Source organism: Peromyscus eremicus, chromosome 7, assembly GCF_949786415.1.
Source record: "Peromyscus eremicus chromosome 7, PerEre_H2_v1, whole genome shotgun sequence".
NCBI classification, from domain to species: Eukaryota; Metazoa; Chordata; class Mammalia; order Rodentia; family Cricetidae; genus Peromyscus; species Peromyscus eremicus.
In genome coordinates, this window is record NC_081422.1 from 114,270,492 (window position 1) to 114,283,953 (window position 13,462).

At 51.5% G+C, this 13,462-nt stretch overlaps 1 protein-coding gene across 1 annotated transcript in view; it reads left to right on the top strand.

Moving 5' to 3' along the window:
* Positions 1-13,462, top strand: part of LOC131914549 (rab effector MyRIP-like) — a 63,935-nt gene that overhangs the window by 5,599 nt on the left and 44,874 nt on the right. Inside the window, exons 3-7 of the mRNA XM_059267182.1 lie at positions 503-600; positions 776-856; positions 3,119-3,259; positions 5,495-5,648; positions 11,170-11,795. Coding sequence (XP_059123165.1) covers positions 511-600; positions 776-856; positions 3,119-3,259; positions 5,495-5,648; positions 11,170-11,795 — 1,092 coding nt within the window. The 5' untranslated portion in view covers positions 503-510. The remainder of the gene's footprint in view (positions 1-502; positions 601-775; positions 857-3,118; positions 3,260-5,494; positions 5,649-11,169; positions 11,796-13,462) is intronic.

The following is a 13,462-nucleotide window of genomic DNA, read 5'->3' on the forward strand; positions in this document are numbered from 1 at the left end:
CTGGTTCTCTGATCTTTCAGTTTACCCCAATACCTGGCTCAAGTTTGATTTAATTAATAAGAGCTTTTAAGATTCATGCTACACCGTCTTGTTATTGATACTGGTCTATGGCCCAGTGTTTGCTTCAAGCCGTGTTCACAACCCAGTGTCTTTGGGACATTTAATGATATCTATCCATGTCATCACTCGAGTATACAAAATGGGGATGAGAAGGTATGCTGTCAGAGAATGTGGACAAGGAAACATTATTTTCTGACAGGCCCCCAGAACCATCTTGGTTACCCAGCAGGATACAGAAGGCAGAGAAAGGAGAGGTAGACTCAAAGAACCATGTGGCACGGGATGCGGGTGACGGTAGAGGCAATGGTGGGGTGGATGAGGAGGACAACAGGGTCGTGTTCTATCCTGAGCAGCTCAAGCGTGTCCTGGAACCCCAGGACTGTAAGCAGAAAAGTAACCCATGGGGGAATTGTGACCTGTTCTGTGTTCTGTCCCTTCCTAGGACACAGCATGATGGACACTTTGGCTGTCGCCCTACGAGTGGCAGAAGAAGCCATTGAGGAAGCTATTTCCAAAGCAGAATCCCACGGGGACAGCCTGGTAGGACCTCCTTCCTGTGGTGGGGGGTAGCAAGTGAGAGCATCCTGGCTGTCAAGAGCGCGTGCCTATGGCCAGGGCTCCACGTCACTGTAGCCTTGAGTAAGGCTGTGTGGCCTCCCTCCTTACTGTTGCCAGACAGTGACCCCACGTTCCCTCCATTCTCTTCCTCCCACAGGACAAACAGAATGAGGCCAGCTACCTGCGGGACCACAAAGAAGAGCTGACTGAGGAACTGGCTACCACCATCCTGCAGAGGGTAAGACAATTCAAATAGCCACAGCGTCCGGGCCCAGGGCTGGAGAGCTGGAGACAAACTCATGAAATGGACACATTTGCTAATGCCATGCACAGAGTTAAGAGAGCAGAAGGAAGCAAGCTGTGGAGCCCACCCTGGCTGCTGTCCTTGCCCTGCTCACATGTACTTCCGAAGAAGCAAGTCCCTTGGCAGGACTCAAGGCCAGAGGCTGGGGGAGGGGAGGGTATATTTCCCATGCATGGGAAGACCAATAGAGACACCTAAAAGGGGCTGTCGGCAAGGTATCTTGAAAAACTTCAGCCTTCGTTTTTAATCACAGAGACCCAAGCCCTATTCACACAGCAAGGACACACCTCACTCCTGAGGATGCCCAGAGGTCTCATTCAATCATGGGTCAAAGGGCAGTGACAGGTCTACATGCGGCACTTTTTCAGCTGGAGACTTGTGAGCTAAGCAAACAAATGATCTCCCTTTGAGCCCAATGCCAAGTGTTAGAAGACAGGAAATAGCACAGGCCACCCTGCAGGGGGGATGGAGGAGAGTCCAGGCCATCACTGTCCTCCTGCAGCAATCCTGAAAGCCAGTAAGCAAACGCAGCTTATCTCGCCCTGGAAACGGGAGTAGTGCCTTGGTTGCCCACATCTGTGCCTCAGTAGGCCCCTTCATTCACTGTTGCCCTTCTCCTTGGTACTCTGCAGTCTGAAAGGCCACTGAGGGCTGGGAGACCACTCGCTTCAGTAAAATGCTCACTGTACACACTGAGTGGCTTGTGTGTTTCATCCCACGGGAATGCATGTGGATCCCTGGGGTTCACTGGTCAGCCAGCCTAGCCCAGTAGGCAAAATCCAGGTTCCCTGTCTGGGAAAAAAAAGGAGAGAGACTGAGGAGGCCACCCAAGGTTGACTTCTGACCTCCACACACATGTGCACACACCAACACATAAATACCCACTGAAGAATCCATCTTGGTGGCTCGGTCACTTTCTCAGCTGTCCCATCTGCAGAAGCTGGGGGGCCAGAGGAATCTGCACCAGTGAGCCCACTAAATGCACGTGGCTGTGCCAGCACAGCAGAGGGCAAAGAGGGACCTGGGCATCTGCCACTCCTGGAGCCTCCAGATGCCTCTTCAAGACAAGACCCACAGCCAAAGGCACCAGGTCCTGTGTGCTCTGCAGCTCTAGCTGATACACGAATCGCTCTGGACCTGCGTTCTCACCCGTCAAATGGGGAGAAGCGCCATGTGCCTCTCTCAGAATCACCCTGTAGTCCTCAGCACGGAGTCTAATGTGGAGTGACAGTCACACAGAGAAGCTGTGAAAATCTAAAAACATCGTGATCAGCCGTCGATGGCCATGGGCTCCTTATCTAAAGGTTCAGTCAACCAAGGATCCATGTGTGGGAAAAGCAATTCCAGAAGGTTCCAAAAAGGACAGCTGGAACTTGCTGTACCAGACAGTAAGCCGAGTCCACATGGACAAAAACACACGCGAGCTTAACCATGTGGTCTTCCGCCGTCTCCAGAGCCTTAGTCCCTCCCTATACCTATCATTTGAATGTCACCTGCCTGGTACCACAGTTACGCCCATGGTGGCTACATCTTAACATGTAGACTTTTTTCTCATTATTGTTCCCCAAATAATAAACCCAGCAACTATTTTAATAACACATATATCATGTCAGGTGCTGTAAGTGATTTGAAGATAACCTTCTGTATACGGGGAGATGTGTAGTTCCTCTAAGCAAATACTATACCATGTTATGTCCACCTCAGACATCATTCCCCAAGCTCCATCCGTCTTGACTTTTGATATATGGTCCCTTACTAGGAACTGGGACCCATAGATTAGGCGAGTCAGCTGCCCAGTGAGCCTCAGGGATCCTCCTGTTTCTGCCTCCCTGGTGCTAGAGTTACAGCTGTGAACCACCACCCACCCACTGGCATTTTTACAAGGGTTCTGGGGAGCAAACTCAGATTGTAATTCTTGCATGGCACTTTCCCCCATCCCCATCAGTGGTGTGGGGTATCTGTGAGGGAGGCTGATTCCCAGGACCGCTCCCCTGCAGATGGAGAAGGGTGGTAGCGCTTGTCAGCAACAGGAGCTGAAGGTCAGCGTGGCTGTATGTGCCCTTTCAACACAAGGTAGATCTGAAGCAAGCTGTTGGAGCTGAGTTCCTGGGTGGCTGGAAAAGCATCCCACAGATGACCCCCATCCGGCACTTAGCCTCCAGAAGCCTATTCAGTGACATGTCCCCGTTTCCCCAGATTATAAGGAAGCAGAAGAGCAAAGCTGAGCCACAAGCAGAGGAAGAGGGGCCAGAGTGGCCACGGCCCCGGAGTGGTGGTGCGAAGGATGAGGGGACCACGGCCCCTCCAGGACGACACCGAGCACATGCCACCCTCTGGGTGAGTTGGCACAGCGCTGCTGCCCCACACACATTCTGCACACCTGTGGGTCAGAGCCATTCTCCCACAGCAAAGGGGGAGGCACATTTTGCCATCTGCATTTGAGTGTGCTTTCTGGGTCCTAGTGGAGAGCAGGGAGTGTAGAGGAGGAGCAGGTGGGGTACAGGGGAGAGCCAGAAACTGAGGGAGTGCAGGTTGCTGGGGAGTTTTTACATGGAGGCCAAATTAGGGAAAATAAAGATGCCCATAGGCTGCATGTGTGTGTGCACCGGTGTGTGTGGAGGTCAGAGGTCAACCTCAGGTGTCATTCCCCACACACAGTCCACCTTGATCTTTTGAGATGGGGCCTGCCTCTGGTCTGGAATTCACCAATTCAGCTAAGCCAGCTGCCAGCCCCAGAGGGACCCTTCTGTCTCCGCCATCCCAATGCTGGGATTGTAAGCGTGCCCCACTGTGTCCAGGTTTAAATGTGAGTTCTGGGAACCAAACTCAGGCCTTTGTACTTGTAAGGCAAGCCCTCTACCTACAGAGCCATCCTCCCCAGCTCATGGAGGATGTCCTTGCTTACACCAGTGCAGGCTTGAGACCCTTACATTTTTGAGCCTTTGAATAGTTAAACGCCCCCAACGTCCCAGGTGCAGGAGGAGATGACTTTGACCACTCATTGGCTACTGCCTACAGAGTGAAGAGGCCGTGGTTGTCTGAAGGCTCAAATCTCTCCATCTCCTCAGTCTCACTAACGTGAACATTCATGAGCCATGGGCCCAGGCCCTCCCAGCTCTCTCCAAGCTGTTTCCTCCAGTTCTCTCCACCGTCGCTTCTTCCACAGAGCCTTATGTGGGTAAGGGGAGACAAGCAGGGCCACAGGAGGGAAGAGTTAGTCATGAGAAAGCCAACTACTCAGATAGTCCCAGCACTTCCTGGTAGGCATGCAAGTGCTGCCACCTGCTGGAACAAGTGTTCATTGCAGTGACTCAGGACTCCTGTCAAGGGTTTGGCAAAATCACAGATAACTCCTGGACCACCCCATCAGAATCGTTCCAGGTTCTAGTGACAGGGAAGTACCTCCTACATCCTGGGATGAAGTGTGACTGCATACCATGTGACATGTGGCCTTGCTGCCCAGGATGGATGTGTCTCTTGCTGTTTTCCCAGCTCCCATTTCCAAGCCTTTCTTACATGGCCCTCCAGGTCTTCTTAGGGAGGATTAGAGATTTTTTGTGTTTGTATGTGACCCTAAGTCCACATTGGCTTGTACCATATCCCCAGCAGTAAGCCATGGGCCCCAGATCTGAGAGCTCCTGAGCAGGCTGGGCATGGAGGCTTTTCTCAAACTGAGTAAGAGTCCTTTGGGGCTAAGGTCACCAAGAACACCACCCCTTCCCCAAACCTAGCCATGGGCTTTTCTGTCTGTTCTGTTCCAAACAGAGGTAGGGGTGTGTGTGTGTGTGTGTGTGTGTGTGTGTGTGTGTGTGTACACGACTGTGTGCAGGTGTGTGTGCAGAGGACTGACTGCCTTGGGTATCATTCCTCAGAAGCTGTCCATGTTGTCTTTTGATACAGGGTCCTTTGCTAGCCTGGTGCTCACCAGGTGGGCTAGACTTGCTGGCCAGCAAGTCTCAGGGACCTGGCTATCTCCGCCTCCCAGTGCTGGAATTAAAGGTGTCACCACCACCCTTGGCCATCCCTGGCTGTTCAGTGAACATGGGTTTTCATGCTTACAAAGCAAGCACTTCTCTGACGGAGCCATCTCCCTAGCCTGTTTGTGAAGCTGTCACTTTTGCCCTGAAGTGAGCACAGAGGAAGAGGGGGTTCCAGATTGTGGGCCAAGGCTGTGGCAGAAATGACATATTCCGACTCTCGAGTTCAGCTCCAGATCTGCCACATCCTGCTCACACATCTCTGAGGGAGTACTCTGTGTCTCCTTTGCTCTCTCCTGTGGAGGGAGGGGCAAAAAGAGGATTTGTCACTGGGATAGGAGGGTGTGGGGGTGTCACCACAACCGGCCAGGAGGGCTCCAGGATCCCAAGTCCCCTGTCCTCATGGATGCTTTCGGTGGTTATGTGAAATGCCCTCTCTCCTAAGCCTACTGTGTTCAAAACAAACACCTCTTGTGCTGGTCTGCAGCTCCTAATCCTTGCTGAGAAAAACAGCCTTACTGTGGTTGTTCGCTCTTGAGCTGAAGGTCCTCATCCTGGGGCTGTGCCTGAAGCTCACATATCCCTCTTTCCACAGCGTTCCCAGTCTGCATTCTCCTTCACTACAGAAGATGCTCTGAAGAACTGTTCAGCAGAGGCTGCACCGAGGCGACCCAGGGACCGTGGCCAGCGTCTGCGGGAGGAGTCTGCTCTGCCCAGCTGGAAGAGCTTGGACGGACTGGACGGAACAAGTAATGGGGTTTTTGTTGTTTGTTTGTTTTGTTTCATTGAGGCAAGACCCCATGGAGCCCAGGCTGGCCCTCAACTCCCAATAGCCCAAAATGGCCTTAAACATCTGATCCTTCTGCCTCCACTTCTCATTGCTGAGAAACCACTCCCTGGCTCCACGTGGGTTTTCCAAAGTGCAGTCTTACCAGCTGTTGAATGGCCTTTCAGCTCTTGTGTGTGTGTGTGTGTGTGTGTGTGTGTGTGTGTGTGTGTGTGTCTGTCTGTCTGTCTGTCCATAAAAGGGTCCCTGAGAGGCAGTTAGTTTGCCTGTCCTAAGGGATGACACTTTGGTTTGCTTGCCCTGTTGTTCTTACTGTTTACTTCTAAAATGTTCTGCCTCTCCCTTAGGGGATGCAACTCACATTGACATCTGTAACACATGGTCCTTTAGATAAAGCTGTTAAGTCTTACTTAGGCTCAGTTACTTTCCTAAGCTCTCACACAATGGTTGTGGCCGTGTAAATAGAAGCCAGGGGCCATGAAGCCCCACACTTGGGGATTTTGTACCCTCCAGCACAGGTCTGCTCCTCATGTAGTAAACACATACATGCAGCAGAAGATGGACCCATATGTTGTCCCATGAAACAGCTGTTAGTGGCATCCTCGACCTGTGTTGTAGCTCAGACCCAGATCCCTTCCCTGAATAGCAAAGATACTTAACAGCACAGTGGCCACCCTAGAAGTAAACTTTTAAAGACTTTTAGCTGCCATCTCCTCTCTATAACTAACAGCCTACAAAGACTCAGAAATGCTTAATATCTGTCAGTCTGAAGATTTCCTGTGAGAGATCACTTCCCTGTTAACCCTCTAGTGCTTGGTGGGTAGCTGATGGGTAGAGTAGCTGATGGGTGGGTAGCTGATGGGTGGGTAACTGATGGGTAGAGTAGCTGATGGGTGGAGTAATTGATGGATTGAGTAGCTGATGGATTGAGTAGCTGATGGGTGGACCTGGGGCTCATGATTCATTTGGGACTTGAGCCCAGAAAACGCACGAGGACAGATGGACATGAGATGAGGAAGGAAAGGCAGCAGATGACTTATGATCCAGGTGCTTATCACTGAGGTGGCTGGAGCTGTGGAGCTACTCCCCGGGAAGCCCTTAAGCTCACATAAAAGAGTTACCTGCCAATCGGGCAAGGAAGGTGGGTACTTAGCCCACAAGCTCCCCCCGCCTGTAGATGTAACCAACCTTCTTATTAAATAAGAAACACAGAACCAATGCAAAGAAGAAAGCCAAGAGGTCAGAGCTAAGAGCTAAAACCTTACCCTTCCTCCTGCAGTGGTCCTACCTCTCCGAACTCACTACCCCTGTGTTAATGTCTTTATATAGTGTTCCTGTTCTGCCTTCTCATTGGTTGTAAACCCAACCACATGACTGCCTCGTCACGGCCTGTCTGTATAGGCTTCCAGGTTTTCCTTGCTTGGTATTGAGATTAAAGGCATGTGTGTCCAATAATGGCTGTATCCCTGAACACACAGAGACTTACCCAGCTCTGCATACCAAGTGCTGGGATTACAAGCGTACGCCACCACTGCCCTGCTTTCCTATGGCTTGCTAATAGCTCTGACCCCAGGGCAACTTTATTTATTAACATACAAATAACATTTTAATATAAATAAAATATCACCATACCCGCCCAGTTATGATCTCCCAGCAGGGGGCAATTCCCAGGCATTCAAGCCTTAGCCCAGGACACATAACATGGGTCTTAAACCTAGGTTATGATTCAACTGAAGAACTGGAATGCTGGCAGCCAGAAGTTCCGATGGAGTGCTCTGACAGGGTGCCAGCTACAGTTGTGCATGGAGAGAGAGCACAGGGTCTGCTGTGGGAAAGTCGGTGCTGCCCTTTGCTGGCTCTGCGGAGCTTTGTGGAGTGTCTGAGCACCCTGGCTCCCCTGGCCACTCGGCCTGCACTCCCGGCACTGACGGAGACCACTTTGCTTCACAAAGGGGATATGCAACACTGAATAATGACAACAGCATGCACACCTGCTTTCTATATGCATAACTGTGGAGTGGGTCGGTATGGGTCCACGATCTGGTGTTAAAGTCCACTTCTATAATCAACTTGATAGATGAGGAAAGCTGAGTGTGCTCACTGTATCCAGCTCTATGGGCTTCATATTCCATGTCATGATGTCCCACAGACAGCAATGGGGGGGTCCCTCTAACCCTGCTGACAAGCCGGGAAACAGACTGGGGTATTCTCTGACCTGAGCCTTCTGCTAGTAATGTTACATCCAGGGTTCAGCCTGAACCCCAGGTTTTTACTAAATTCTCTTCTCTAACTTTATTTATTTGTTATTTTTTATTTTTGTATGTATATGTCGAGGCACATATACATACAAAGAGGGCATCAGATTTCCTGAAACTGGAATAACAAACTATTGTGAGCCACAGTGTAGGTACTAGGAATTGAACGTGGGTTCTCTAGAAGAGCAGCCAGTGCTCTTAACCACTGAGCCATCTCTCCAGCTCCAAGCCCTTGGATTTACCCTTCACTACAGCATCCCTGTTTACACATGGGTGTGAGAAAATGAGCTATGGAGAATCCATCTTGGGCTGGGGGGTAGCTCTGGTGGCAAAATGTTTGCTGTGCAAGCATGAGGTTCTGAGTTCAATTCCCCAGATCCCACATCTAAAAAAAAAAAAAAAAAAAAAAAAAAAAAAAAAAAATCAGGCATGGGCTGGAGAGACGGCTCAGTGCTGACTGTTCTTGCGGAGTGCCTGGCTCTTGTTCCCAGCACACATATCAGGTGACTCAAAACTGCTCCAGCTCCAGTAGATCAGACACCCTCTGGCCTCCACGGGTGCCTACATACTTAGTGTAAACTTAGCAGGCATGCACACATATGTGTAAGTAAAGATTAAATAATTTTTTGAAGGAGACGGGGATCCCTGGGGTTTCTGACCAGCCAGTTGAGGTGGATCAGTGAGATGCAGCTTCAGCGAGAGATCCTGTCTTGGAAACTGAGGTGGAAGGCCGGGAGGTGGCTTGGTGGTTAAAGCACCAGCCACACAAGCGTGAAGAGGGGAGGTCAGATCCCCAGAACCCTCGTAAATGCCTGGTGGGCGTGACAGCTGCCTGTAATTCCAGCTCCAGAAGGCAGAGATGGAGTCCCCAGACAAAGCTGGCATGGCAGAGGAGCGTATCAGTGAGCTCTGGTTTGACTGGGGGACCCTACCTCAAAGAAAAAGGAGGAAGAGCCACTTAATTGGAAGACCACCTGCAGGGCTCCACATGCATGTACACCCACATATATGCGATGAACATGCACACGCATGCACACACACATGTGCACGCACACACACATGAATCTTCTGCTCTGAGCAAGCATGGTATAAGCATTTCCTGCTGTCCTCCTCACGACAACTCAGGGAGCTGTTAACTGTCCTTTTCATCAGTGAGAGAAGTGGGGAGTCTGAGCCCCCTACAGCTGCTGCCTGGCTTTGACCTCTTCGTGCCCTGGCTTGGAGACCTCTGTTCTTTCCACTGTGAGCCCTGTCCCCAGGGCAGAGCAGGCTAATTTACTTCTTGGACAAGAAGGTGGCTGGGATCCAGGTCCTGCCTCAGGCCTTGTCATCGGGAGGCTGCTGAGTGAGCCATGTGCGTGGTCAGCCAGAACACAAGGCAGAGGATGCAAAGCCAGCCTGGGGGGCCAGGGCCTTGAGAACAGACTCTGGGAATAGAGGGCCTGGAGGTGGCCACAGAGTGTGGCAGGGACGGACAGTAGAGTAGGGAGCAGCAGGAGGAGGGCCATGCACCTGGGCTGAGGCTTCCAGGAGGCCCCCAGGTCACATCTTCCTGTGGTAGGGGTCCAGTGCCCTCATGGTGTGAGAAAGCCCTAGTTTTTCAGAGGAAAGAGGATCCAGTGTTCTGCCAGGGTGAGTTGCAGTAGACAGTTGGTGTGGAACTGGGTCACTGGATTGAAAACACACATTCCACCAGCATCTGCTTTCCTCCGGGCTGGAGTTCTGCAATGGCCAGGCAATGACAATGGTCTGTGGAGACCACTATTCCATGGAGCAGCAATATGATTAGAAAGCCTGTATCATTTATGTAGTTCGAATCGGGCCCTTGTCTTGAAGTCTTGGACAGATCTGTAGCCCTGGTCCAGAGGCTAACATCCAGGTATAAGCTGACGAACAGCCCCTTCAAAGCTCTCAGCCTGCTCTGCCCACCACTGGAGGGAAGCAGCCCCTCACAGCAACTGCTGTGCCTCAGGAACTAGTAGCTCCCAAAGGAACTTCTGGACACAGGGCAGCAAACATTCTCCTGATGCTCCTTGCATGTGGGTGAGGCCTGGAGGCCCAGCCCTCAGTCATCCCAGGTGACTTGGGTCCATAGGGAGCAGCTCAGGAGGGTCCAGCCTCCCTTGGACTTTGCCTTATAGTGGTCCCAGGGCTGCCTTGGAGTTGAGAAAGGAGGCAAGGGGAGAGCTGCCTCTCTGCTGCCTCGTTTTCATTCCAGCCTCCGAAACAAGAAACACCATTCAGCCTCAAGTCCTCTCCAAAACCCTGGGTTAAGAAAAGCATAGACTTCCGTGCCCATCCAGTGAGGCTGTAGGGGTGATGGCTGTGAAAGTCCTCGGGGCAGGACGTAGAATTATCCCTCATCAGTGAGGGGAAACTGAGGACCTAAGAGAGAAACCCGTGGCCGATGTCAGGGAACAAGAACTTCGGCAGGCTGTTGTGGCTCTCCCCCTCCCTTCTGCCAGCCTTAGACCAGTGTGGGCCGCTCTCAGGAGGCCTGAAGAGGGATCAAGCCTCTAAGTCTCACTCCATCTGTGAGGCCCCCGGGGATCCCTGAGAACTCTTTTTGTTTTAATAATATTTCTACCCTTTAAATTTTTTATGTATGTATAAGATGTATTTTGATTATATCCACCCTCAGTACCTCCTTCCAACTACCCCCAGGACCTCTCACCCCATTTTCCTCCAATTTTATGCCATATCATCATCATCCTGAGGTCAGTCAGTCCTGGGGCATCAGCATCCTACCAGGGTCCACATCTCCAAAGACAAGCGGCTCTGCCTCCCTCTGCACCCATCAGCTGCCCATAGCTCCTGTGCTAGGGGTGCGGCCCTGGGACCCCTCCCCCACTCGCACTGGGACGATGACGGACTTGATACTGTGCAGGTCTCACGCAGGTGGCCACAGCTGTGAGTCGCTGTGTACCACGGCCACACTATGTCTGTACATCAGCATTCCGCAGCTCTCCTCCCCGTTCTCCATCTTACACTCTTTCCGACCACACTTCCGTGATGTTCCCTGAGCCTTGGGTGGGAGAAGTTGACATTGATGATACCCATCTATGGCTGAGCACTCAACCTCCTGTGAGTTGGGTGTGTACTCCTGCTCTTCCTAAAGGCAGTTGCTCCACAGACTCACAGGGACCAGTCATGGGAGAAGACATGCTGCCCAGATTGTTCCTACAGCGATAATGGACCTCTGGTTTCTCTCTCTCCTCTCACCTACAGATCTGGCCCCAGTTTTACAGAGTCCTGATGGGAACTGGATGGCCTTGAAGGATGATGGTATACAGCCCCCAAACCGCCTGCTGGCCAAACCGAAGAGTGGGACCTTTCAGGCCCTGGAGGTGGCGTCCAGTGTGACATCTGCCTATGATGAGATAGGTTCTGACAGCGAGGAAGACTTTGACTATAGTGAGGTCTTGAGTAAGCTGCGCCCACTGTCCCAGAGCAGGCCCAAGCAATCCCAGCCTCAGCCTGCACAGCCTCAGTGTTCTGGCCAAGGTCCCTTAGCCACCTCTCCCTCAAACCCTGAAGCCATGGGCTCCGATTCAGAGACTTCCTCCACTAGCTCATCTCGGGAAGCTGGACGCCGGGCTAGGCTGTCCTGGCTGCAGAGGAAGACCCCCAAGAACCCCACAGCAGAGAAGATTCGCCTCCAGGGAGAGCTGGATGTAAATTTCAACCCCCAGACAGCCAGTGGAGAGACTTCAGACAGTAGTGATCCAGAAGAGGCCCTCTACGCTGCAGAACGCAGGGCCAGGAGGTGGAGAAGGGCCCGAGTGGACCCAGAGGAGCCAAACAGAGGGCTGTCTTCACCTGGTGCCCATCCGCAGGGTCTGCACACACCTCAGGTAAGACACGTTCACCTGCAAACACACACATGCGCACACACACACACACATACACACACACACACACACACACACACACACACACGCTTTGGAAGTAGGATGACCCTTCTCCACATGTGGTGGCCTAGAGAGCCCGGGTTTGGGATCTACTATCTAAGACCCTATTGACCTTGCTGCCAAGCAGCTGAGTGACCCCAAGCCAGGTCACATCAACCCTCTGTGTCCTTGTCTTAGACTTTCTTGTCACTGTGAACAAATGCCTGGCAAACAATCCCAAGGGCGTTTTCATTTGGGCTCACAGTTCTGGAGGCTCCAGTTGTGAGTATGTCTCCTGGGCTTGAGCAGAACACGTTGAATGGCAGAGGCGGGTGGTAGAGGGGCTTCTTCAGTTCATAGTAGACAGGAAGACGAGAAAGTGAGCACGAGAGAAGGCCAAAGCAGGGCTCAGGAGACGGCTCCGTGGGTCATGGACTTGCTGTGTAAGCTTGAAGACCTGAGTTCAGTCCCCACCTACGTAAAAAGCCAAGCATGGTGGCACACTTGTCATGTCAGTGCTGGGGAGGCAGAGACAGGAGAATCCTAGCAGTCTCCACCTGGCCAGCCTGGCCTTCGTGGTGAGCCCCTACTGGTGAGGAACCCTGTCTCAAAAACAAGGTGGATGGTTCTTGAGGAAGGACATCTGAGGTTAATCTCTGGCCTCTATGTGTTCTTATACACATAAACACACAAACTAGTTAATTATTACCTTTTTAAAAAATAAGGAAAAACCAAGGCAACATATATATCCAAGGAACATTCCTAATCATTGCATGATTCAAAACAGGGTGCCTGAGGCTTCCTCTTTACTACAAAGTGGCTTCAAACTCACATCAGTCTTTGAAAGTCACCTGCCTTCGTTGGGGTTCCTATTGCTGTGATGAAACACCATGACCAAAAGCAACTTGGGTAGGAGGTGTCAGCTCACAGCTCTCATCCCTAAGGAAAGCCAGGGCAGGAACTCAGATGGAGCAAGCGGAGGCCATGGAGGGGAGCTGCTTACTGGCTGGCTCCTCACGGCTTGCTCAGCATGCTTTCTTATACAACCCAGGACCATTGGCCCCAGGGTGGTGCAGTGAGCTGGGCCCCCCACATCATCATCAATAAAAAAAAAAAAAAATGCACCACAGCCTTGCCCACAGGCCAAGCTAGGGAGGCTTTTCTCAACTGAAATTCCCTCTTCCCAGCCGACTCTAGCCTGTGTCAAGTTGACAAAATAAAACCAAGCAGGCCAGAACCAAGTAGGGAGAAGCCATCCAGAAGATGCTGGTACACTCCCTGTCTATCCTCCCCTAGGAGGGACCTTGAGCAAGTAGCAGTACCCTCTCATCCCCACTAGGTGGGGATGCTGCTACACTGCCAGAGGTGTCCAAACCTTTAGTTTCCTTCACAGGACAGTTCTCATTCCACCCCTACCCCGGCTCCAGGAATGAAATAAAATAAAAATTACACATTTAAACTGTTACTTTAGACATATATAAATAATATAAGACAAAGCAAATGAATGTACTATAATATACAAATATTAAACCATACTAATGGCATTTCCTGCCAGGCATGGTGGCACATGCCTATAATTCCAGTATTCCAAAGGCATGGCAGGAGAATCATGTGTTAGAGACTAGCCTGTG